Below are 26,762 nucleotides of genomic sequence, written 5' to 3'. Positions count from 1 at the left end.
TGAAAACTAGGTGGGAAAAAACATTGTCGTTAACTGAAAAAGAAAAAAACGAGACATTACAAAAAAAGATAACTAATGTGTGTTTGGCAAAACTAACTAACTAAAATAAAATACAATTATATATTAAACATCCTTAGTTTTCGTCTTTGTCAATAGTTTCCATCTTTGTCAATGTCTTTCATAGAGAAAATAACGTTCAGCTGCATTTCCTTTCCCTGCGTCTCTCACTCACGTACACACACACACACACAACCCCTTCCCTCCGTGCACACTGAGTCTCCATGCACACACCTATGCAACACACACACACACAATTAAAAACTGTATTTAAAGTTTTTTTTTAATTATTATTTGTTATTTGTCATGTTCTTTTCTCAGATTGAGCTCCCTGACAATCTGACAGAAAAGTCTTGTTGTGGCCCAAAAATGGGTTGAACACATGCGGTTCATGTATGTCTTCTTTAGTCTGTTGGCTCTTTAGGTTTTTTACTGGCACACGTCACTTACACATTTTGCACTTACTGCAGAGTGTTGAGACTGTTTAATAGGGGGGCACCAATCAAGATCGACCAATAATGAATGCGCATCTCATCATTAAAGCCAGTTCTCTAATCACCGGTAAATTCCATCAGGTGCGTGATTTCACATAGAGCTGCTGTTATTACACAGAGCCGTTGTTAACTGACTAGCTGTGCAAATAAATGCTGATAATGAACGTGGATTTGCGCAGCTAGTCGAGATGCGCAATTGATCGGCCGATCTTGATCACCCCTAGTGTTTACATATTGTGCCTGTGGCGAGTGGGGCGGGGCCGAGAGGCGTGGGAACAAGGAGTGAGGCCAGGTGTAGTGATTGAAGATGAGCTGCACCTGCGCCCCACCGCCAGTATCGAGTCCCACGTAGGAGATGGAAGGATATAAAACTGGAGCGACGACTGTGAAGGACGAGAGAGGACCAGGCCTGGGACATTATTTTATGTTTTGGCTTTTATTTGTGCGCTCTTCCTGTTTTTTTATTTTTCTTTTTGAGTAAAGAAACCACTGTACTTTATTCTAATTATTATTATTATTGGCAAATAATTTGTTTTGTTTTTTAAATAACGTTATTTAATAACTATTATAACCTGTTTTTATTCTACATGAACCAGTTTCGGAACGGTAATAATACAGAAGAACGCAGGAACAGATATGTTAAAATATAGACTCTGCAAGGAGTGAACCAATTGATAATTTATTAATTTTTTCAAGCCCTGATTTTAAATATGTTTTTATTTTTATATTATTTTCTGTTTTCAATTTTAACTACAATTTTAGTAATTTTGTTCTAATTTTTTTTTGTATAAAAAAAATTATACATAGAAACACTATATAGTTTTTATATAGTTTTTCTATTTATAATTTAGTTTCAGTTTTAACTATAATAACCCTGTTCCTAGCAACTACAGTCGGTTTACAAACCTGTATATTACCCTTTAAGGAGGAGTCATATCATAACTTCTGAACAAAAAAAGTAGTTTAATTAACATAAATAACAACATAATTAAGTTTAATTTACATAATTGAATGGCCTAAACGTTTGGCTGAAAACATTCAGTAGCTTACTGTATTCTGGCAGTCTCTGTTGAGCAGCTGGAGTAGGTTAGATTCGAAGACCTCCACGGAGGGCAAGAGTGCCACACGTAGGCCATCCAACACACACGAGAAGCTCTTCAATAGACGAGGTTTCCGCAGCACATCTGCTGCAACAGAGATGGAGTGAATATAGCGTTAACATTGTACTCATTTCCTGCATGCACAGCCAATTCCATCCAGTCATTTTATTATTGCCCTTTATGTTTAATGGCCATTCATTTTTACAGCATTACAGCAACAAAGGATTTAATTAGACAGTAAAAATTAATTTATCAGCACGCTTTCAGAATGCCAAGATCCTCTTACTCATGGCAATGCATTCAAATACATAAAAAAAAAAAAAAAGTGCACGGGATAACAAACTAGTGAGTGGTGCACAAGAGATCCCAATGTGTTCCAGAAGCTGGGAAAAATCCATGCAGTTGAGGCCAACGTTATGGAGCTCCATGTGGCCCAAATTCCTCTTCTGAATTAAAAAAGAATAAGGACCAATGATAATTTATCATTTGGAGTGTGTATGGCTGCATCACAAGCACATTTCCTCCAGCTGAGATCTTTGGCTGGCCCCATTTCCGATCTCAGTAGGGGTCTCGTTAAGAAGCGTTTCAAACATTGTCTATTGAGAAAGTCTACTGCATATCCAAGCCATTGCATCCACTTTTTCTTTTCTTTTTGGTAAAGACAAAATTTGAGCTCACTTACCCACAGGAGTCTAAGACACTCCATAATCAGTTCAAAAGCGTCCTGATAATGGTCACATCACATGTTTGTGATTGTCAAGATTTGCCTGGTTTGCCTCAGCACATCCAAACATGCTCAACTCACAGCAACGCAAACCTGCTTCTCTTTGAAAAACTCATCCTTGAAGTTTTATTTAGACTTCTCAGAGAAATATGTAGAAAATAACAATAATAAAATGAAATAAAATCTTCACATACAGACAGGTTAAGTGAATTATCCCCCATAATTTTTCCAATATAAACATCTTAATATTTAACCCTAAGCTAACCGGTTTCTAAAACTGATGTGCATTCCCCCTAAGTGAAAGCGGTCTATAAATCAGTTTCTTCTCAAAGGTACTGGGCCTGAATGTTTAGAAGAATGTTTAGAAGAATAATTGTAAAATATTTGATTATGTACACAACCGTTCAAGTGTTTGATGTTTTTCAAAAGTCACTTATGCTCACCAAGTCTAAAACAATAATATTGTGTAATATTATTCCGACTTAAAATAACTGTTTTCTATTAGAATATATTTTAAACTGTAATTTATTCCTGTGATGGAAAAGCTGAATTTTCAGCAGCCACTACTGGAGTCTTTTAGATTTCTGATTTCTGATTTAATCAATATTAATAACAGTAGCTTAATATTTTTGAGGAAATCATTATGCAGTTTTTTTTCAGGATTCTTTGATGAATATCATGGGCTGGTTTTTCTAACAGCTTGCGCCAGCACAAACCATTTTTTATGGAATGCAACTTCTATTCGGCAACCGCAATTATTAGGTCGAATAAGCGAAAATGCCAAAAAATATGTACCGAACAATGACTACTGCAATTAATGCTGGCAGTGTGAAAGTATTTAAAATTATCAGAGAAAGATGCGGAAATCATTACAAGCATGAAGCACAAGCATCGAGAACGTTTAATGCTGCATCACTTCTGAATGTTATATTGTATAATGCATGCACAAATTGCATGTATCCTGACAGCACTGCACAAGCTCACAGCGCCAGGGTTCAAAGTCCAAAGCCCGAGGAAAACCTGCGCTGATATTGTTACTCATCAGTTGCTCAGTAATGTTTTTTTTTTTTTTTTTTTCATTTTTGTGAATGAAGGCATGTGACAATGTGATACATGCAACAAACATCTTCACAAATTTGAAATGGGAATAATTTAGAAATCTGCATGCTGTTGTCAACAAAAAGAAGCACCGAGATCTTCCTGTTATTTTTAATTTGCTTTAGGAAATAAAAGGCAACTTGGAACCCTCAACTAGAAGTCACGCAATACCAGGTCAATCAAAACTTCTAGCAAACCTTTATTTCTGGCCCTACAGTTCTTTTCAACGTACTGTGGCTTCTTTATTTCTTTATTCGTGACTATGCTAATTTGTGCTTGGTATTGCATTGGTCAATATGTAAATAAGATGTTGCGTCTGCATTCTTTCATTTTGGTCAGTTGTAAGTAAAATCACGCGCAGAAATTTCCAAGCCTCTCCGTGCTGTTTTGGAATTGCGCTCTTGTGGTAATTTGCCATGCTTAGTAAAACTGGCCCTATATATGTCTTTACTTTTGATCAATTCAATGCCAAAAAAAGACCAATGCAGACAACTCACTAGGTCAGTGAGTTAAACAACCTAATTAATGAACAAATCATTCAGAAGAGTCTTATTTGTTCAATCACTCAAAAAAAGAACACCATTGCTACTTGAAGCAATTGATTTTTCACAAAGTAGAGTGTTTCAATGAACAACCACCTACATTTGGGTCTGTTTATCACAAAAACTTTGTGTTATGGTGTGTGTGTGTGTGTAATAATACATGAGTTGCAGTGGCAGCAGACAGCGGGCCTGCTGGTTTGAATGAGTCACAACCAGGAGAGTTTCACTTTCACGGATCACTATCACAGTTTAGCTTTAACACACTCACACAGTCTGCCACTATCAAAGCCAGGCCCGGAGAGCTCCGACGCACTCAGACATTTACCGTACACACAGTCTGTTACCTCAAACACACTGCACAATCACTCAACACTCTAGCACACATACACACCAAACTAGGCTTATCTGTACAGCAGCACTGAGGCCTGACAGCCAAACAAGTGCAGCATCTTCAGGACATTACAGCATACAAAACACTCCAGCACTGCAGCCCAAGAGAGATGCGTTACAGAAGCTCCAATGGGTGACGGCTCAACAGAAGAGAATGGAGGAGATTCAATGTACCTCTTTAAATGTCTTAGTTTTGCTAAAGTTTTTGACTTCAAATACCAACTAATTCCAACCTTTCCATAAATACATTGTTTTTCACACTTTTGTATGCTCAATATTCTTACTTTCTTAGCACGTTTCAAATTACACATCTTTAATTGTGTTGTTGATGATAAATAATATTTACATCCATGATATATTGTTTTTATCTGCTTCTTAGCTTTTGCAGCCCAATTAATTAGTCCTGAGGTAGGACCAATTAAATTTGAAAAGTGCAGATATAACGTTTCGAGCCATGTGGCTCTTCACCTGACTTGTTTTATTGGTAAGAACATGTTATAAATATTTTTCCACTTTTAGAACTATGGTGTGACAACATTTTCCCTTTTCTTTCTTTTTTTTTTTTTGTGGTTGAGCACCCTCACTAAGCTTTTTTTTTGCCTACTAGATATGCATACTTTTTACAAGAAGTGCAAATATACCATGTATTAATAAGATTGTGCCTTGTATAATAATTTAACAAATATTTGAAAAAGTGTGTTAGACAGTTGATGTTACTGATGAAGTACAGAATTTCATACACACACACACACACACATACATACATATATATATATATATATATATATATATATACATATATATATATATATATATATATATATATATATATATATATATATATATATATATACATATATATATATATATATATATATATATATATATATGTATATATATATATATATATATATATATATATATATATATATATATATATATATGTATATATATATATATATATATATATATATATGTATGTATGTGTGTGTGTGTGTGTATGAAATTCTGTACTTCATCAGTAACATCAACTGTCTAACACACTTTTTCAAATATTGAAAAAGTGTGTATAACATATATATAATATTAATATACATATATATAATATATATATATATATATATATATATATATATATATATATATATATATATATATATATATATATATATATATATATATATATATTATATATATGTATATTAATATTATATATATGTTATACACACTTTCACACTTACTCTGTTACTACCCAAATATATATTATATATTTGTATTATGGCTTTACATTTACTCACCCCATGTCATCTTTATTCATGTTCATATCTTTATTTCTTCAGTCGAAAAGAAATTTTATTTTTGAGGAAAACATTTCAAGGTTTTTCTCTATATAGTGGACTTCAATGGGAGCCAATGGGTTGAAGGTTCAAATGCGGTTTCGATGCAGCTTCAAAAGGGCTCAATGCCACAATCTGAACAATCCCAGTTGAGGAATAAGGATGTTTTCAAGCAGAACCATCTGTTATTTTCTAAAGAAAGAAAATAATTATATACTTTTTAAACCACAAATGCTCGTCTTCACGCATTACGTAATTACGTTGGAAAGGTCATGAGTGGCATAAGTAGAAGTACGGACCCAGTGTTTACAAAGCGAACATGCAAAAAAAAAAAAAAGTTAACCAACGATGTCTTAAGATTTTTAAATTGGAAGAGAAAATGAGATGGAGCCCTACCTAACCCTACCATTTTTGAACCCAGACTAGGGATGTCAAATTTCGATTATTTCCATGATCGATCGTCGTTTAAATTAACGATCAATTAATCGATTAATCGTTAACCATAATACTGCAAAATGCGTCTATTGCAGGCACGCAGTCAGCGGTATGACAGGATGTGCAAAAGCCACACACACACACACACACACACACACACACAAAACGCTTTCTCACTTGAATTAAAGAGGCTTTAGTCTGAATAAAATGCTAGTAGCAGGATTATAAAATGAATAGATGCGATTATGATCATTTGATAAAATGAAGAGAGCGCGCCATACTTTTGAGGTCATTTTACTTTGTTGACAGTTTCCAATCCCGCACGGAGAACGCTGAACGCGCATCTTTAAATGGTTTTGTGGTGCTCGTTGTTGTATTTTAAAGCACAATTGCAATGTTTTCAACTGACATTATTGTATTTAAAATAAAATTATCCGAAATGTGGAGCGCGTGTGACTGCGCTGCACATTAAGTGAACTACATCGGCGCTGCTGCACCAAAACACAGTTGCTCACATTAATTTGATCCTGCTGGATTCTGTCCTAGAAAATGCAGATTTTTAAAAATCCGGCATACAGCGCATTAGATCGTGACAGTGCATGCGTGCACACGAGGATGAGCGAGCGCGGCTTTGGCTAGATTTATTTGGAGGTTATTGCTCATGTCTCATTCGGCAAAAATCGAAATGTTTCCATATTCGCAATGTATTTGAATGTTAAACTATTATTTATAATGTAAACTAGGCTTGTACTTAACACGCATTCGCATATAGACGGAAAAGATGATCCTCTTCATGTGAGCAAAACGTCCTTGGCATAACAGCAGAGTGGACCGGTAGGCCTATACTACGGTCTATTTAAACTGACCAGTGTAACCTTTTAATGTTTAGTTGACTATTTTATTTTGATAATGAACAGACTGCGATATAAGTTTGAATCGCTAGAATATACGTGTGCAGCAGGCTCCGGCGCGATCGAAACAGCTGAGACATTAAAAAAAATATATATTTTCCGCAAAAGTGTTTACTTTCATATGTTCACACTCACAATAAAAACAGAAGATTTGCGCTCTTGTAAAATAAAGCAAACAAACAGAATGCGTTGTCATCCTTTTTTTTTTTTTTTTTTTGTGAACTTATGGAGCGCCCACACTTCTGTTTTAAATCCGTTAATCTAAATTATTTAAGTCGGATATATTTCGCATAGCCTATTTAAAAAAAGAAAAAAAAAACATGAAAACAAATTGTTATTTTTATGTTGGGCCTATTACTTAGTAGGCTATACATTTTCCTTAAAGAATCCCATTTTGTCCCAGGGCTTAGAACCTGTGCCCTAGTCAGGTCCATGCAGAAACATGTGAACGATGCTCGGCGTCACCGTTTAGTGACAGCAGTGAATGCTCCAGGAATGTGTCGGTCACAGCGCCTATTAATCGCCGTTTTGAATCCAGCAATTATTTATTTAGAAATGATAAGATCTGATTATGACAAGTGTGGTATAAAATGCTTTTGGACCCCATAGTCTTCATTTACGCGGCTTTGTTCTGGTTTGCCGGTTGGTCACGAATTTCCACAAATTCAGTATATTTAGGCATCGTTTCTTTTCCTAAATCTTCATAGTCTAACCCTCTAATTTCCCAGGTTTATTTTATTATCTTTCGCTTTTAATAACTGTTTTCGCATCTCTTACTGTGGTAAACATGGGAAGGGAAATTAAAGATTTCATGAATTAAGAATTCGTTCGATTTATTAATTTGTTCCCTTATTTCACTTAAATCATGGGTTATTTAGGGAACAAAATTAATGAAACATGGACAATTGCCACATTAATAATTCGTAGGAATGAATTAACAAGTTGTAGGAATGAATAGACTACCTGTCCTGTCACTGTGTCCCGCAGCCCTGCAAAGCGCACGATATAAAACAGTTATCTGATGAAATGATTAGTAACTACATTTCTATTGCATTTAATGTTGAAGAACTTTTATGTTGTTTCTATTTTAATGTACTTTAAAGTTTAAATCACATTAAAAGCTAAATTTGTACATTGTGAATGAATGATGATGCTTTTATATATCGTCACCGTCACGCACAGCCGCTCACACGTGTTGAGTGCGCATGAGCCGCACGCAGCCCAACATTGAATCGGTTAACCGACCATCGATAGCCTTAATCGATTGCATCTCTTATCGACAATTAATCGATCATCGATTAATCGTTGACATCCCTAACCCAGACCCAGCACACAAACGAAGAACTGACCATGTGACATGAACTTTCCAACATGATTAAGCAACCCTCTACATTGCGAGTAAATCACTCGCACATGCGTCTAAATTTTCACTCTGGCGACTAAATGATGTATAATATTAGCCAATGGCTAATAAATTCTCTGATTTTACTCACCAGTGTGTGAGTCTGAGGCTAAATATAAGTTTAGCACATACATATTTTCACTCGCAAAACACAAACACTGTTTTTCAGTTTATCTGAAATGGATGTGCAACGCACCTATATTTGACATACCGTAAACTCTAGTATGAAGGCGCACAAATTCGCCGTCACTTTGTCTCACACACATGGGCAGAGAGAGAGAATTGACACGCTGCATGTAAACGATATTCTTTGTTGTATTTTCCTGTCAAAATAATGCCGCTCCCTTGGAATTCTTCAGCTTTTAAGAACTGCCGGGTTCTCCTGTAGTGGGCAGGGCTAATGCGCAAACAACAATCTTATCAGATTTTTGTTGTTATTTATTTTATTTTTTTTGAATGAAACTGCAATTTGGACCTTCTACCCATTGGGTCCTATTAAATTCAACTACACTTTTCTTTTCTTTTTATTGACTGAAGAAAGGTATGAACATTTTGGATGAAATGGGGGTGGATAAATGATCATGACATTTTTATTCTGGAAGTGAACTAATCTTTAAATCTTTTACTATATTTTCCTACATTTTCAACAGTGTTAAAAAAGGTGGGTGTGTCAAAGATCTGTGTTATGATCAATAATGTGCTAAGACTACTGGGAAATTGAATGTCATTTTTTCACTAAGATACAGTTAAAGCAGTAAAAACAAGAGGCTGATGGTGGAATTTGGCTTTTATGACACCCATTCAAGAAAAGTTTATAAACAGAGAGAATATATTGCTTTGAATAATGTCTTATTAACCATATTAACAGTCAGGGGGGAATATCTCTCTCTTTTTCTACTTTCAGTCTGTGTGGGCCCAAGAGGAATATGCAGATTATAGGACTTTTACACAAATTTCAGATGCAGTTCAAAGAGAAACCTGCTCCAGAGGAACCCCATTCCTACATTGATTTATAATGAGAGAGAGAGTTAGGGGGAGAGAGAGAGTTAGAAATATCACTGTGGAATAATTCTCTAATTTCCTTCATCCCTCACTGGATCTAGACTGCGGTCGTGGGTCACGCTCCCTGTGAGATATTTGGAGAGCTGGAGGATTAGCCCAACACTGTGCTCAACTTCCAATCCCCTCGCCACTGTGAAACCCACCACGCTTCATTACTATCGTTCAGAAAGTCTGTCTTTACCCACCCCTGAAAGCAGCTCAGAACAGAAATCCAAAAAGAAACCAGTCATGAGCACAGTGCTGTGAATCAGAAAAAAAATGAGAAAAGGCTCAAGTGTTTTTGCTTCAAGGTCTCATTTAGGACCTGCTTTGGTATGAAGTGATTCTGAAGCTAATCAAGAAATTGTTCTAAGAAACGGGAGCTCTTTAGCGAGGCTTCTAGAGTTCCTTCTGCTGTCTCCATGGCAACACACATTCTCTCGTTACAGATGAGCAGTCATCAGATGTCATTTGATTGTTTTATAACTGTAGTGAGAATCTAGCACATTAAAGCCTTTCCCCTCACATTCAAATGATAAACTGAGAGGGAGCATCGTGGGCAATCCTACCTGTGCCTGTGTCCGTGGACTGCACCACACCGGGGATGCTGTCATGTCCAGACACCAGAATGTTGGGCGGGAGCAGGTGCATGATGGGAGTGAGAGCTGGGTGTGGCTGTATGGAGTAGAGCAGCTGAGAGCCCTCCATCACTGATAATACAGTATTCACTACAGAGAGAGAAAGACAGTCATGATTACAATCTAGCGGAAGATGACACAATTCTAGATGTTTACAGTGTGTTGCTTTATGGCTTCTAGTGTGCTTTGGGTGGTTGCTAGATACAGTCAGCAATGCATCTTACACTACAGGTGTGGTTTCACTCATAAGAAACAAATCCTACTCAATCATTCCAAAGAGTAAAAACGGGAATAAATATCAGATGGATTTGGCCATTTAAAAAAAAACATATGCAAAAACATATAATGGTATTTTATGCTTCCAAAGGCTGTATTTATTTGATCCAAGAAATATTACAATTTGAAATAATGCATAACAGTTTTCTATTTTAATATACTTTAAAATGTAATTTATTCCTGTGATGGTAAAGCTGAATTTTCAGCATCATTACTCCAGGCTTCAGTGTCACTCTATCCTTAAAAAAAATAATACTAATAAGCTGATTTGGTGAAGCATTGCAATATTTATTTTCTTTAATATGTTATTTGATTATTACAAAGTTAAGAACAGGTTGAAATAGACTTTTCTGACTATGTTTACTGTTAATTTTTTATAAATTTAACACACCTCTGCTGACCACAAACATTTGAACAGCTATATATAATAAAATATGTAACACTTTAGTATAGGGACCAGTTCTCAGTTTTAACTAATTGCGATAATATTAGCATGCCTATTATTAACATACTTGCTGTTTATTAGTACTTATAAAGCACATATTCTGTATGACCATACATATACATTAAAGCTGCAGTAGGTAACTTTTGTAAATATATATATTTTTTTACATATCTGTTAAACCTGTCATTATGTCCTGACAGAAGAATATGAGACAGATAATCTGTGAAAAAAAATCAAGCTCCTCTGGCTCCTCCCAGTGGTCCTATTGCCATTTGCAGTTACAGACCGCTCCCGGTAAGAAAACAACCAATCAGAGCTGCGGTCCATAACTTTGTTTGTGTTCAAAATGTAGAAAAATGTATATAATAAGCGAGTACACCATGAATCCATTTTCCAAACCGTGTTTTTGGCTTGTCCTGAATCACTAGGGCACACCTATAATAAGTGTTTATATTCAGACTATTTTAGATTGCTTCGGGGGTACCGCGGCGGAGTAACCCAGTACCTTTGTGATTCTTCATAGACATAAACAGAGAGAAGTAGTTCCGGCTATGATGTTCTTCCGCAAGACGCAAGCAGTTCTGTTTATTAACCGCTAGAGCGTCAAAAGTTGACACAGACTGCAGCTTTAATCCTGTGTCCTAGTGGTTAGAGAGTCATGGCCTTGTGGTTAGAGAGTATGACTCCTAACCCTAGGGTTGTGGGTTCGAGTCCCGGGCCGGCAATACAATGACTTAGGTGCCCTTGAGCAAGGCACCGAACCCCCAACTGCTCCCCGGGCGCCGCAGCATAAATGGCTGCCCACTGTTTCGGGTGTGTGTTCACGGTGTGTGTGTGTACTTTGGATGGGTTAAATGCAGAGCACGAATTCTGAGTATGGGTCACCATACTTGGCTGAATGTCACGTCACTTTCAAATCAGGAGTTTATTGTTAATAGCGAGAACTGGACCTTAAAATAAAAGTGTGACCACTAGCCAAAGACTAATAAAATCTCTGATGTTTAGCACATACATATTTTCACTCACCGAACACTCATCATTACGTGATATGAATTTTATATTATATTGAATTTATAATATTAATATGATATAATTTTTCTCTGTTCATATGATCATCATTGGCAGATGTGCCTAAATGTGTCATCTAGAGTTTGATTTCAGAAAGAGGCGAAGCCTCCTTACTGACTGGATTTATGAAATATTGGTACATATAAGCCTCTGTTCCCTCCTTCAGTGTTAGTTTATGGGATTTAATGCCCAATGTATCATCTGCCTTTTTAGCTGACAAGTCTGAAAGGTAACAGCATGCCTCTCCTCAACAAGCCTCACAGTTGAAGGTATCGTTTATATCTGTAGCTCAAATGGTGCAGGACAAATTACACACTGACGTTTAATACTGGGTTATGGGTTTAGAATAAACATCTAACATCAAGTATGAGCAATAATAATAGTGATGCTTGTCTTAGCAAGCACCACTAATAACTATAAACAGATCAAAAGCAGGATACTTACCCCACAGCACGGTAAAATCTAGATTTATATGAATCCAAGGTTTACACATCATTGTTAAATACGGAGGAAAAACATCCCTGTCAAATGTCTGCTGTTGGCTTCACCCAATGAAAGTCACCATCATAAAAGATTACTAAAAACGAGAGATATTTTTCTCAAACTGGAACAACATATGAGAGCATAAGCGGAGAGTTTCATTTCATGCTAGAGTCAACAACTATATTGTATGCGAGCAATCTTCACTTTAATTTAATTTTACCACACTTTTGCCCACTCTACATGATTTCAAGAATACTTTCACTGTCAGACACTTTCACAGCAGAGGAAAAACACCCACCAGGACCCCATATGAGTTTCTAAACCTTATTTACTTTTAAAACAGGCACTTTATGTCTTACGTTCTCAAGCAAACCAAAACCAGCGAGTCAAGGTAAGACAAGGTAAGATATTGAAATTATATAAGATATTGACTTATATAAGGCTTTTAGATGCAAGGTGTGTCCACAATATCAGAGACAATTACCCATAGTGCAAATGGACATGGTTCTATGTGTGTTCTGTTTTGTTGCATTACTCTGTGGAAAGAAAGAGGAGGCTGGTGTGAACCCATTGGAAGATGCTGTTCATGCCAGTCTGCGTCATTACATTTGAGCAGAGCTGTCCATTTTTCATTAGGCCATTTATCCCAGACACGGATACAGGCGCGCACGCATTCCGCTCCATTACTTCGAAGCCGTATTACACAGAATCGTGCATCACTGCCGCTCGATTGGGAAAAAAAACAGGGCCGCTTCTGAATGAAACAAATGCCTGTGCGCACACCTGCTTGAGTTGTGGAAATGGATGTTGGTGACACCTGCATACGGTGGCAGATGACACCACACATATTTTCATTCACATACCAAATGACAGGCTCAGATGCAATCTGCAAACTTTTGGGGATTTTGGGATGGATTTAAATATTAAAAATATGGCAACAATTACCATAAAAACTCCAAAAAGAAAGCGAGTGGGGAAAAGATGAAACACATTCTGGAACACTGTGATAGCCCGAGATCATGCGCATTCACTTTAATAGACAAACTCATTCTAATTGGTCCGAATTGCACTTGGCTTACTCTGTACCACTGTGCAAATCACTGAGCTGCAGTGTGTCATTCTGTTTATTCTTTATAACAGCTCTGAGTGGTGCTTGCCTAATGGTTAGGTATCAGGGCTTTTAAAAAAAATAAAAAATAAAAAAAAGGTCACAGGTTCAATCACAAGTAGGGTGACAAAATTGCTGGGATTACTTATCTAATGGACCAGTCTGTACAATTAGAGTACAACAAATTAGATTAAAAAACATCCACTTAGAAGCAATTAAACATGCTGTTCTAATGATTATGTATTACTGGACACAAAAAGAATCGGGACACTTTTTCTATTCTCTGCGCTGAATTTGGGGGGCTAATCTGCAGAATGGAACGGTGTGTGATGGAAATACCAATCCTGAGGAAATCTATGCACAGATTTTGTGTGGGCCTGCATATTTCTAGTCTGTGTAGCAAAGTTTGCAGCATTATTATGCAACACTTTGCATTTCAGATATAACCTGCTGATCTTTTTTAAGTATGTATTTTCCTATTTCACTGTATCTGTATAAATAAGACACCTACCATAGTGTACTATTACTGTGTTGACACTACCAGTCAAAACTTTGGGGTTGGGAAGTGTTTTAATGTAATGTTAATGTCTAATATTTTTGAAGGAAGTGTCTTATACGCAACAAGAATAAAATTTAATATAGTATTTCTGTCACTTCTGATTCACTTTAATCGATCCTTGCTAAATAAAAGAATTTAAAAAAATCTTACTTACCCCAAACTTCTGAATGGTAGTGTGTTATTTATTTATTTAACATGGAAAGCAGGGAAAATAATATATTTACAAAAAAAATTATAAATATAAATGTATATATATGTTATATGTATTGCATTTTACCTTTATTTATTTTTTTATGTGACCAATACATACTGTAGTCTAGATGCAAACTTGCATATTTTATGCAAAGACCCAGGCTCAGCATTCGTGAAGCACATGTACAAACCACTAGGCAAAGGCTCCAAAAACAGCAATACAATTATTCAAATTAAAATAAAAAAATAGCAAACAGTGTACAGCTCTCTGTCCACCAGTTTTGTTGCTGGTTCCCACTGAATACTCATTAATAAAACCTATGATTTAGCAACTAATTCAAGATGACTGATCTTTCTTTGGCCTTCAGAGTTATTATGTGTTTCTTTCACGGGAGAAGGAACAGCAGATGTAACAACATCAACATCAACAATATTTGTCTCTATTCTGAAGGAATGACTAAGCTACTGTGCTTGTCAAATTCAGCCATCTACAAAACACTAAAGTGTGTCAAAATAGAAATTCTAATCTTCAGAGATGAAAAACTGCTCACTCATTCTCGCATCTTTCCAGTTCTCTCTTCTACGCACGCACACACACACACACACATGCAAAGACATGCGCCCAGACGAACACATCAAATAAAGCACAGATTTCAACGTGCCAGCATTATTAGGCTCTGCCAGTGCTGTTTACACGTTCTCTATGCCAGTAGCTCTCAACTTGTGGGTTGTGATCCTAAAATTTTAAGAAAGAAAAAAAAATGTACTTAACCAACCATGCAAGTAACAGAACATTAAATATAGCAAAAATATATACTGCTCTCTAATTTCTTAACAAACACGTATCATCTGTTGCTTATGACATAACAGGCTATGCATCCAAAATAAATCTAGCTATTTTATTTAGGTACTTTGCTGCAAAATCTGTCAAATGGTAAAAATTAGGCAGTACCCTCATCCGAAAATAAATAAATACAATGATGCAAACTACAGTTTGTAAGAGAAAGTATGTAGATTTTTTTTTAATGTTTAACAAGAATCCAGTGGAGAGGAACTGCTTTAGGTCTCATCCTCTCACTTTCCCAACGTCTGCACCATCCAGTGGCTGCTATACAATCATGTCATGTGAGAGAATGTTTGCACCTATGTTTTTGTGTGTTTGGCAGCAAGTTTATGTGTGATTTGAGAGGCCCTAGGAGGCTCAGACTCTCAGAGAGACAGCAGGACATCTCCTCCCTCCAGCATGGAGAGGCATAATTGAGACAGAATGGCAGGTAGCAGAGAGACACGGCTAGAAGGAAAGGCTGGATTCAGAAAGAATTTTAGATCAGCGTTGCTCCCTCTCCACTCGAACAGCTGGACACCCTGCAGATACACTACATCCATGAGTCACTCTCATATGGTGCTCTCGGTCTCGCGATTAACACATCTACAAAGCAAGCAGTATGATGGGACAACTACAAAACTACATCACTATTATCTTCTATCTTCTAAAATTATCCCTTGCAAAAAAGAAATGTGCTTAACTGCACACATTTAGTGTACTTCAAATTATTATTAGTATATTTTTAAAGTGCACTTTGTAATAATGTCAAATTAAAAAAAATTTCTTCTAAAAACTTTTTTTTTTAATCACTGTTTAATAATCTTCTGTGGTGCTTTAAAGCAGCTAAACAAATTTTTATGTGTTCATTAACACACTAAACCACAAGTACTTGATTATATTTTTAACTGCAGTGTTTTATTAAAAATTACTTTTAAAGTCAATATATTTGAAATGTACTAAATTGCAACTTCATCATTACAAATATATTATATACTATAAAATATAATGTAATTACATATATAATTAAAAGCATTACATGAAAATTGCATTAAATTATATTTATGCTGGTCATTCAAAAATTTAACAGTATTTCAAAGACAATAAAACCCTAATCCCTAAACCTAACCCTAACCCTAATCATGCAATTACATATGAAGATGTGCCTAAGTGGGTCTAAAAACCAGATAATGTTTAGCGGATTACAAATTAACATGCAATTAAATGTCTGAAAACATTCAGTTTACACACACACAAGTATATTATTTTAAAGTATACTATTTATGTAAAAAGTTAGTATGCTAAACATGTACTTCTTTTTCACAATGGGATTTGTTTCCAATCATGGATTATTGTTATTTTTTTTGTTCCGTACCACCTGCTGCTGTCATCTGAGAAAAAAAAAATTTCAGCCTTTCATTCGCATTCAATTAATCCCCAAAACTCATTTTGGGATTATATAATTTCGGAAGAACATCTATGGATGCACGTGACTGTACAGTGCGAGTTAATTGCATCCAAAAAGGAGACAACCTACTTGACTGTATGCTATATTAAAACTACAGACACAGAACATGAAGCAATATACAATATATGGTATAAACATCAATTTAAAATATCCATTAAGGCATAAAAAGATGAGAACATAAATAGACGAAAGCAATCTGAATGTGATTCACAAACATAAAACACTTGCAAGGTCAAACCCAAATAAATCATCTTCCAGGGTATGAAAAGTCTGCCAAACACAACTGCAAAAAAGGCCAACATTAAAGAATATACATCAATTAAGGCTACTTCCTGAAATCTGTTTCAAGAATCTCTTCAATTATTTATAGGCGAGTCCCAACACATTTAAGATTCTCCTTCACCTTTCAGTGGTAGGAAAATAAAATATGAAATGGTCATGACAGAGATTGTTTGCTTAGAAAAAGCACTGCAAGAAATTGTCCTAATTCAATTTGCTTTCAGGTGGAAATGAATCTAAATGGGAAAGTCAAGGCAAGCTGACAGATTTGAATATTGAAAGCATTTGAAAAATGAGGCAAATGCACACACAGACAGACACACACACACACACACGCAAATAGTTTCTCGTCACTACTGACAGAAAGCATAAAGTGCTATTTATCAACTATTTATTACTAAGCTCTTGCTGTTGTCTCTAGCTCGGTTTGACTCCTTTGAGACCATGAGTAGAGTATGTTATCTAGTGTCAAATTTCACTACATGTGCTTTCCCAGAAATCAGGCCGGTTCAGTCAAGCCTTCAAATACCTGCTGTGCTGCTGGGGTAATCACATCAATGAAACTTCTATCAACTGTACCGAACTAAATAAAATCATGGAGAACTGCCTAGAAGAGAACTGAGAATGATGTCTTCATTTCAAAACCACATTTATACTGACTAAACAATTCAGCTTTAAAAGTCAACATTAAACACAATTCACAACCTATTTCACTTCTGTAATGGGACACTTACGTGTCACTGAAGATTTTTCATGTGAAAAAGTAGAGGGAGATTTGATTGGATAATAACAACAGGGTGTCAGCAGACCACATTCACACCCGAATGCCTCCTGAAAGGCCTCTGGTACCCTCTTCTGAGGAGCATTTTTAACTGGGACGTGGAGACTGAAGGTTTAGCCTCAATGCATCACAATGGTACCACTTCTTATTAAAATCTATCATTTAATATGTACATCGAAATTAACTGGCATTGAATTACTTATTCTTTCCATCTTTCTTTCTTTTTACATGACCTATCTGTATAGTTGTACTTTATATTTTATCTGTATTTAATGTTCTACTTTTTTTAAACACAATAGAACATTTTTAATGTTCTATTACGTTACTCTCAGACAACTATAACAGTTGTCTGTATGCACCAAGGGTCTGAAAGTAACGCAATTTAAATTCTCTGTGTGTATGTACTTTTATATATATATTTATATATTATGTATATTCTTTTTTTATGGTGACTTCAATCTTTGACTGAATGCAAACAGTGTGGACTATGAACTATTGACTGAATGTGAAGCTCAGGGTTGCACTCACACTGCAGAGGGTCTTTCAGCTTTGGGTGCAGGAGGGCTCTGGGGGTCCCATTGAACAGACTCAACCTGAAAAAGCCACATGGTGGTTAAAAACAGTAATATTAAGTTAAGAATCTTAGTGTAAATGTTAAATAATGGATTGAAATGTATACACACAGCATATATACACAATGTAAAGACGTTTGGGGTCAAAAAGATGGATTAGAGTTAGGTTATTCCTTTTTTTATATAAATTTATGATTTTATTCAGCAAGGATGCATCAAAATCAATCAATCACAGCAATCAAAATCACAGTAAAAACATGTATAATGTAAAAAAAAAAATGTAAAAACAAAAATGCTTTATACAAATGCTGGAATTACGAACATATTCATAAAAAAAATAATGAAACAAAATGCATCAGTTTGCACAAAAATATTATGCAGTACAACTGTTTTTAACACCAATAATAACAAGAAACATTTCTTGAGTAGCATACCAGCAAATTATTTCTGAAGGATGTTACGACACCAAATAGTAGTACTGTAATTACTGTTAAAATATATTCATAAATACAACAATTATTTGAAACTGTAATAATATTTCACAATATTACTGTTTTATTGCATTATTATTTAAATAAAATTGCCTTTGTGAGCATAGAAGGCATCTTTTTAAAAACATCTTACTGATCCCAAACTTTTAAGTGGTGGTTTGTGTTCCTTTATGTATACACAGGTGCTGGTCATATAATTAGAATATCATCAAAAAGTTGATTTATTTCACTAATTCCATTCAAAAAGTGAAACTTGTATATTATATTCATTCATTACACACATACTGATAAATTGCAATTTTTTATTTTTTTTTATTTTGATGATTACTAATGACAACTAAGGAAAATCCCAAATTCAGTATCTCAGAAAATTAGAATATTGTGAAAAGGTTCAATATTGAAGACACCTGTTGCCACACTCTAATCAGATAATTAACTGAAAACACCTGCAAAGGCCTTTAAATGGTCTCTCAGTCAAGTTCTGTACAATCATGGGTAAGACACAAAAGGTCATTGCAAAAGAAGATGGTTGTTCAAAGAGGTCTGTGTCCAAGCACATTAAAAGAGAGGTGAAGGGAAGGAAAGATGTGGTAGAAAAAAAAAGTGTACAAGCAATAGGGATAGCCGCATCCTAGAGAGGATTCTGAAACAAAACACATTAAAAAATGTGGGGGAGATTCACAAACAGTGGACTGCAGCTGGAGTCAGTGCTTCAAGAACCACTACGCACAGATGTATGCAAGACATGGGTTTCAGCTGTTGCATTCCTTGTGTCAAGCCACTCCTGAAAAACAGACAGTGTCAGAAGCATCTCAAGACAAAAAGGACTGGACTGCTGCTTACTGGTCCAAAGTTATGTTCTCTGATGAAAGAAATTTTGCGTTTCCTTTGGAAGTCAGAGTCCCAGAGTATGGAGGAAGAGAGGAGAAGCACAAAATCAACGTTGCTTGAGGTCCAGTGTAAAGTTTCCACAGTCAGTGATGGTTTGGGGTGCCATGTCATATGCTGGTGTTGGTCCACTGTGTTTTCTGAGGTCCAAGCCATATAGCCATATGCCAGGAAGTTTAAGAGCACTTCATGCTTCCTGCTGCTGACCAACTTTATGGAGATGCAGATTTCATTTTCCAACACAACGTGGCACCTGCACACAGTTCCAAAGCTATCAGTACCTGGTTTAAGGACCATGGTATCCCTGTTCTTAATTAGCCAGCAAACTCGCCTGACCTTGTGAAGAAGAAGATGCGATATGCCGGACCCGAGAAGAGCTAAAGGCCACTATTAGAGCAACCTGGGCTCTCATAACACCTGAGCAGTGCCACAGACTGATCAAGTCCATGCCACGCTGCATTGCTACAGTAATTCAGGCAAAAGGAGCCTGAACTAAGTATTTAGTTCTGTACATGCTCATTCTTTTCATGTTCATACTTTTCAGTTGGCCAAGATTTCTAAAAATCCTTTCTTTGTGTCTTAAGTAATATTCTATTTTTTTGAGATACTGAATTTGGGATTTTCCTTAGTAGTCAGTTATAATCATCAAAATTAAGAGAAACAAACATTTGAAATATACAAGTATGTGTAATGAACAAATATCATATACAAGTTACACTTTTTGAGTGGAATTAGTGAAATAAATCAACTTTTTGATGATATTCTAATTTTATGACCAGCACCTGTATATATAATAACACTTTTTCAAAAGCAGCATTGTCCAAAAGCAACACCAGCAGATCAAGTTTTAGAAGTGGGCTCTTTTTTTGTCCTAAAATGTGGAATGAAGTTAAGGAGGTGGGTTTACATTTAAAAAAAGTACTCAGTATAGTACTCAGTTTACAAAAAGTACTCTGAATTCATTCAGAGGTCCAGCACACTCCGCTGTTATACAGTTTTCTTTGTTCAGTATGACAAAGAGAACATGAAATTACAGACCCATTAAAGGAGTTATGAGAGACGCACATTCAGTTCTTTCTTCTGATGAAAAGCAGGCCAATTATAATAAGCCCACTTTATTCACTCATTACAGGTTTCAAGATTTGCTGCATAGTCAATAAGACTGTCTGCTCTGGAGTGTCATCTTTCTCACTCATGGAAATGGTCATACTGCACCGCTCTGAAGTGACCGTTACCTGCCCTCCCCCTGAGAGATGCTGGTGTCTGCGTGACCTGTGAAGAGCTGGAGCAGTCCAAACCCTGACCCCACTGCATCCTGGGAACCGTCTGCTCTGGTTGACAGAGACACCAACTCCACCACTGCCACCACAGAACTCAAACACAATGAAGTGTGGAAGTACACAACCTACAATAAAGACAGACAGAGACAATTATAAAGTAACTTTTTATTTATTTTTTCTTCATTTTTGCCATGATATAAACAATCATGCAGCCGAGATTTGCTATACTGTACTGTATATTAGTGTGTGTATTAGGGGTGTAACTGTACATGTAATCGTATCGAAAATGTTCAATACAGGTCTTTCGGTTCGGTGCGCATGTGCATTGTAGGAAACAAGTTATGACATGCACGGTGTTTGTAAATTTTGATAATATTTATATATGATTATATTTTAAAATATCTCTGTTTTTAATTGCACTCTTATAGTAATGTAAAAGGCTCTGTTAAATGTTTGTTCTGGTTTACCTTATTTTATCATGTTTCCTGTCTTCAGTTATATTGGTTTTAAGTGTTCCCCATTTAGTTAATTTGGTTCCCAGGTGTGTCCCATTGTGTCATGTGTTCAAATAGTGTTCCCTGCGTTGAGTTCTCGGTCTGCTGTTAAATTACAAATGTCTTAAATGTCTAGTATAGTTCCTGTGTATGTCTGTTGATGATTAAATGCTATATCTTGAAGAATTAGCCTGCGTCTCCTCACTCCTTCCAGAGTGTATAGTGACAGAACAGCAGCCCCACAAGTAAAGCAGCACCTTTTTCTCCCTGTGTTTTATTTCTCATTTCTTCTGAAAAGTGTTTTTGGAAGGAGGCAGTCATCCAGTGTCTGGAGAGTCTCTTATCCCAATCCAGAACCAGTCAGAACTGAACTGACACCATGAACAACCCAAACTGGCAACACGAACAACCCTAGTGTGTATTTTTAGATAAAACAATATGTTTTATTATTATTATTATTATTAGCAAGTTCAGCCACTTAGAAATGTAATATTGCACAAGTCACACAATTTGTGGTATTGTTCATGTCCGTAGCGCAAACACTGGGGGATGAGTTACCCACTGAAGTGTAATACTTAAGGTTAGGAGTTCAGAAAAAAGTCCTCAAACAAAAGCATATTCCTACATACAAACAAGCTTGCTTTGGCAAACACCACTAATAAAAACAGCAAACAAAGGAATCTGAGGTGAGAGGGTGAGAAAACGGAGAGAGAAACACGATGTTATGGATATGAAAAAATGTGTTGAAAAGTGAGAAATTGTGTAGGACGATGATTAAACCTGTAAACATAACTTCATGAATGAAAACCCTGAGGTTTGTTGAGAAAGAACCTAAAGATGATGTCTGGACATAATGATTTGTTTTAGAGCACGCAGAGTCATGGTCAGATATCCCGTGGCTCTTGGAGGAACCTCGATGAGGATGTCTAAGAAAGCGCAGGCCACCTCACGCTACTTTCACAGAAAATACAAATGTGTCTCTCTCACAGACTGCAAGCTGAATGTGTAGCCCAAGGAAATATTCATTTCCCAGAATAACAATGTTTTCTCACTTAAAGCTTTGAAGCCAAATGAGTGATGGAGGCACCCATTAATGTCTAGCAACCACTGAGCCAGTTTAACAATTACAAGAAACACTTACTTACACCACACCGATCAATAGCACCAGCAGCTCTGATTATGCAGAAGGGGCTTTTTGGAAAAAAATCAAATTCAAATCTACACAAACATCAAAGCAAAGAGTTCTGCTAAATCAGCTGAAGTGCAGAGCACAGTCAGTACTAGCACCCTGCACAAGCAGCACAGCAACTCATATTTGCTTAGGTCATTTGTATGCATAATGCAAACAAGATTCCACATTTGAAAACTAATAAGACAACCCTGTCCTTGTCCATGTAACCACACTTATAAGACAAGCTGCTATATTTCCATAACCTGATTATATGTTTGCCCTATTTATGTGGCACAAGCTACTGTTTATGATATAACAGGCTTACGAAATGAATAAACACTCACTGCATTTCTATTCTTGAGTCTTTAGATCATGAATCTTTTATGAAGCATATAGTATTTTAAGCGTCGCAAACTCATGTTCCCAAAATATCGACCTACAAAGATTTATGTGTGTCCGTTTACAAGTGATTCAACAGCATTTTGATCTCCGGCTGATTTTTTGGGCTATGTGGGTCGATGGTGCTTGAATCTTAAAATCAGATCACAAGAGCTCAAGCTAAGTTTGGGTTGTGTGGGTTGAAAGGGTTTGAAACTTGAGGCTAGTTTAATGCAGAGCAGAGGTTGTGCCATTGATTGAATTCACACTACTTACAGGCACTAAAGAGGCATAGAATAAAGTACAGGTTCACACAGAGCAGAATTCAAACAAAAGCACTGAAATAGAACCATGACAGAAGTGCTTCCAGAGTGCACTGATTCAGTTTTTGTTACCACAGATCTTGAACAGAATCTGAGATGTTCAAGCATTAGGGACCCATGCGCTGATGATAATTATATAATTTCATCCTTCTTTCATCATCCGTAGTGCTTTTATTAATCCATTGATTATGAAAACATTCTAATCACAATATTTTGGGAATTTGGGGTGGGGGGGGGGGGTTTAGTATAAAACTTCAGATCCAAAAACCAGTAAGAAAATGGCCCATCAGATTAATAAGAAAAGAAAGAAGCATTACTCACCAAACAGCTGTTGGTCCCCATTAACTAACATAGTATGGGGAAAAAAATACTATGGAAGTCAATGGGGACCAGCTACTGTCTGGTTATCCACATTCTTGTGTGTAGAGTGAATCATGCCTTTAATATTTCATTCCATCAAAATGCTTAAAGATATAAGACAGTATTTTGTAGCTATATTTCATAGCTATCACCTAGCAATAAATTGTTATTATGTAATCAACTTTTCCAGATTTGCTACAGCGGGACTCTGAAGGTCAGCCTCGCATAACCTTTCTGCATGAGTGTTTTCAAGCATGAAACAGGGGTTATGTAAAAGCAAACTTTTCAAAAAGGTCTCCTTTCACTGCTTACCTGTCTCCTGCTCATAACCTATTATGTCCTTACCCTGAACTTCAAATGAACCGCAGTGAGGTGAAAAACATTCTTATATGAATCTGTACTCCGAGTGTTTGCTCTCTAGTGGAAATAATGATTTGCATTGCATTCCCTCAGCTCACATGGTTTCATCAGAGCTCTGGAAATGCATTTTCAATTCAAAAGGCACGGTTTTGTCTCTTTCACTCCTCCATTTCTGACTGCTTTCCCCTCCTTCTCAGTGCTATAGATAATGATTAATGATGCAACATGTTTTTTTTAAGTCCTTTTTTTCTAAAACACACATTATCATGAGAGACCAAACAGCATAAGAACGTTCTCAACATACAGCAGGCTGTTGATGAAGTTTTGAAGAATTTTTTTTTTTTTTTTTTTTTTTTTTATAAGTTATGATTAATTCTGTCTTTGGTTCCAATTTTAACACAACTGTATCATTTTAAAGAGCTGAACCAGGTGCCTGGATCACAGCAAAATCCCAGAAATAACTAATATTAAAATTCTGGATGATATTGATAATTTCACAGATAATTATTTAGATGAATTGATAATCAGCCAATAATACGATTCTATAGAATTTTGCCTATATAAATCAAAAACAAAGCTCTAAAAAGTACAATAAATAAATGCTGCAAGTGAGTTCAGTCATAACATTATAATGTACAATATAGAAAATATTCAGATATATGAGAGCTAAAGAAGACAGTGTTAGTAAATTATTCATGTTTTTAAAAGATTAACTGTAACCAAGCATTAGATGAAGGCAAAGGTAATCGAAAAAACAATAAAGAATATCTAAAAAACATAACAAAAAAGAAGCTTTTGTGATATAATATCAGCATACTCGTTGTTTACGTGTAATTTAAGGTTAGCGTTTCCAAACCCTCACATCTCCAAAATGAGTCACAGACCTGGATTTTTGAACACGTCCAATTTTCTGAACCTCTGACTCTCATTAGCAGCTAATAATCTGCAAACTGTGAATCTAGCTGAGGGTGAGGTGAGAACAGTAGCTAAAAGACTGGCAAGGCTGGCATTTCAATACACAAACACTCACTCCTAATTCTCTGCCAACCCCATAAACCCTCATAAAAATAAATGGGCATCAGAAATTCAGCAGAGGATATGCTGAGATTATCATTACACAGATCTACCCTCTCCCGCTCTTCACAGGCCAATCAGCAGAGAGAGCGTACGGCTTCTGATCCACTCTGCCAAAAATAGTCTGCACTCGTTCAGACACCCCCCAAAACAGTCAACAAATCATTAGTCAGGAGTTTTGACACATCCCTGTAAAATTCACAAGGGCACCAAGTCCTAGTAAAGTAGCATTATAATGTGATCCAGTGCAGGCGAGCAGGGGAGCAGGTTTGAGCTTGTCATGCCTAGCGAGAGGGATTACTTCAAGGCTGTTCTGTTGTTATGGGCTCATTAACAAAAAACGGGACCTTTTGAAGAACTGAGTTCAAGACTCTGTGAAAATGTTGCATTACAACTGTGTAATTTGCCTAGCATATAAAAGTGTGTATTTGTGTGTGTGTGAGAAAGAATATAAAATGTATGAGCAGCAGAAAGCCGATAACAAACACAGACTCTAGGGACTCTAACTAACCTTGTGAGAGTGAATCATAGAGCGCAGGGCTCTTGCCGAGGGGACTCTGCTGTCTACTGCCGCAGTCCAGCAGATGAGAAGCAAGAGGGCCAGCCTGTTAATGTCTGTACATGACATCTCACTGCTCACTGACAGGGCGAAAAAACAGGTACTAGGGGTGCCAAAGGTAACTCCTGAGATGAATTACATTGAGTTTAATTAACATTGTTAACTTAACAGGGCTGATTTAAAGTGTCATGAAACCCCCGTTTCAGCACTGGTCTTTCACACCTTAAATCTGAAAAATACTCCAGAAATGGGCTTGTAAAACTGTGGAAAAGTGGGAGTGTAGAGTGTGGGAAGGGGAGAGAAAACCAATAAAACACAAACCTATTATAACATACTCATCATACAGACAAATGAATATTAAAATTTGTGCTGCCAAACGATTAATCCAAAATAAAAGTTTTTGTTTACATTGTACATGTATGTGTACTGTGTATATTTATTATGTGTGTGTGTGTGTATATATATACACACACACACACACACACACACACACACATACAGTATATATTTTGAAAATATTTAGGTTTATGCATATTCTTATATTTTATATTTAAATATTTAATATATAAGCATAAGATATTTTTTGCACATGTTTGTATTTATATATATATACACATAATAAATATACACCTTATACACATATATTTTACGTAAACAAAAACTTTTATTTTGGATGTGATTGATCATTTGACAGCACTAATTAAAATATATTTCAAATAGAAAGAATAAAGGCATAGTCACTCTTGGTTTACTCTTTGAAGTTTCTGTCTATATAATAGTTTGCCGTGTATCACAATAATCCATCGTGTCATGGCATTCATGCTCAGATGTACCACTGTATCAGTCAACCCTTTACATTGCGAGCCAATCACTCTCATATGCGACTAAATCTTCACTCTGGGCTACTAAATGAGGTCTAATATTAGCCAATGGCTAATAAATTCTCAGATTTTAGTCGCCATTGTGTGAGTTGGAGGCAAAGTATAAGTTTAGCTCAGATATATGTTCTCTGACCGAACACTATTTGACTGAGTGCTTCAGAGTTTCATCTCTCCGCCAAGCGATCTGTGATATTTAGTTCAATGGATGCACAGCGTACCTGTGTTTGACGTACCGTAAACTCTACAGTAAAGGCGCACCACTCACTGTCGCTTTGGTGAG

General features: G+C 36.2%; 1 protein-coding gene across 2 annotated transcripts in view; it reads right to left on the bottom strand.

Annotated features, from left to right (window-relative positions):
- nphp4 (nephronophthisis 4) overlaps positions 1 to 26,762 on the bottom strand; it is a 154,300-nt gene that overhangs the window by 106,777 nt on the left and 20,761 nt on the right. Inside the window, exons 3-6 of one of the 2 annotated variants that reach the window (XM_026246355.1) lie at positions 20,838 to 21,007; positions 18,180 to 18,244; positions 10,101 to 10,259; positions 1,602 to 1,735 (exon numbers count right to left, since the gene is read on the bottom strand). In XM_026246355.1, the coding sequence (XP_026102140.1) occupies positions 1,602 to 1,735; positions 10,101 to 10,259; positions 18,180 to 18,244; positions 20,838 to 21,007 (528 nt within the window). Of the gene's footprint in view, positions 1 to 1,601; positions 1,739 to 10,100; positions 10,260 to 18,179; positions 18,245 to 20,837; positions 21,008 to 26,762 lie in introns of both variants that reach the window. The other variant, XM_026246354.1, reaches the window with a different exon arrangement.

This window comes from Carassius auratus, unplaced genomic scaffold, assembly GCF_003368295.1.
Source record: "Carassius auratus strain Wakin unplaced genomic scaffold, ASM336829v1 scaf_tig00012155, whole genome shotgun sequence".
Classification (NCBI taxonomy): Eukaryota; Metazoa; Chordata; class Actinopteri; order Cypriniformes; family Cyprinidae; genus Carassius; species Carassius auratus.
Note: the sequence above shows the minus strand (reverse complement) of the source record. Positions and strands in the feature narration are given on the sequence as shown.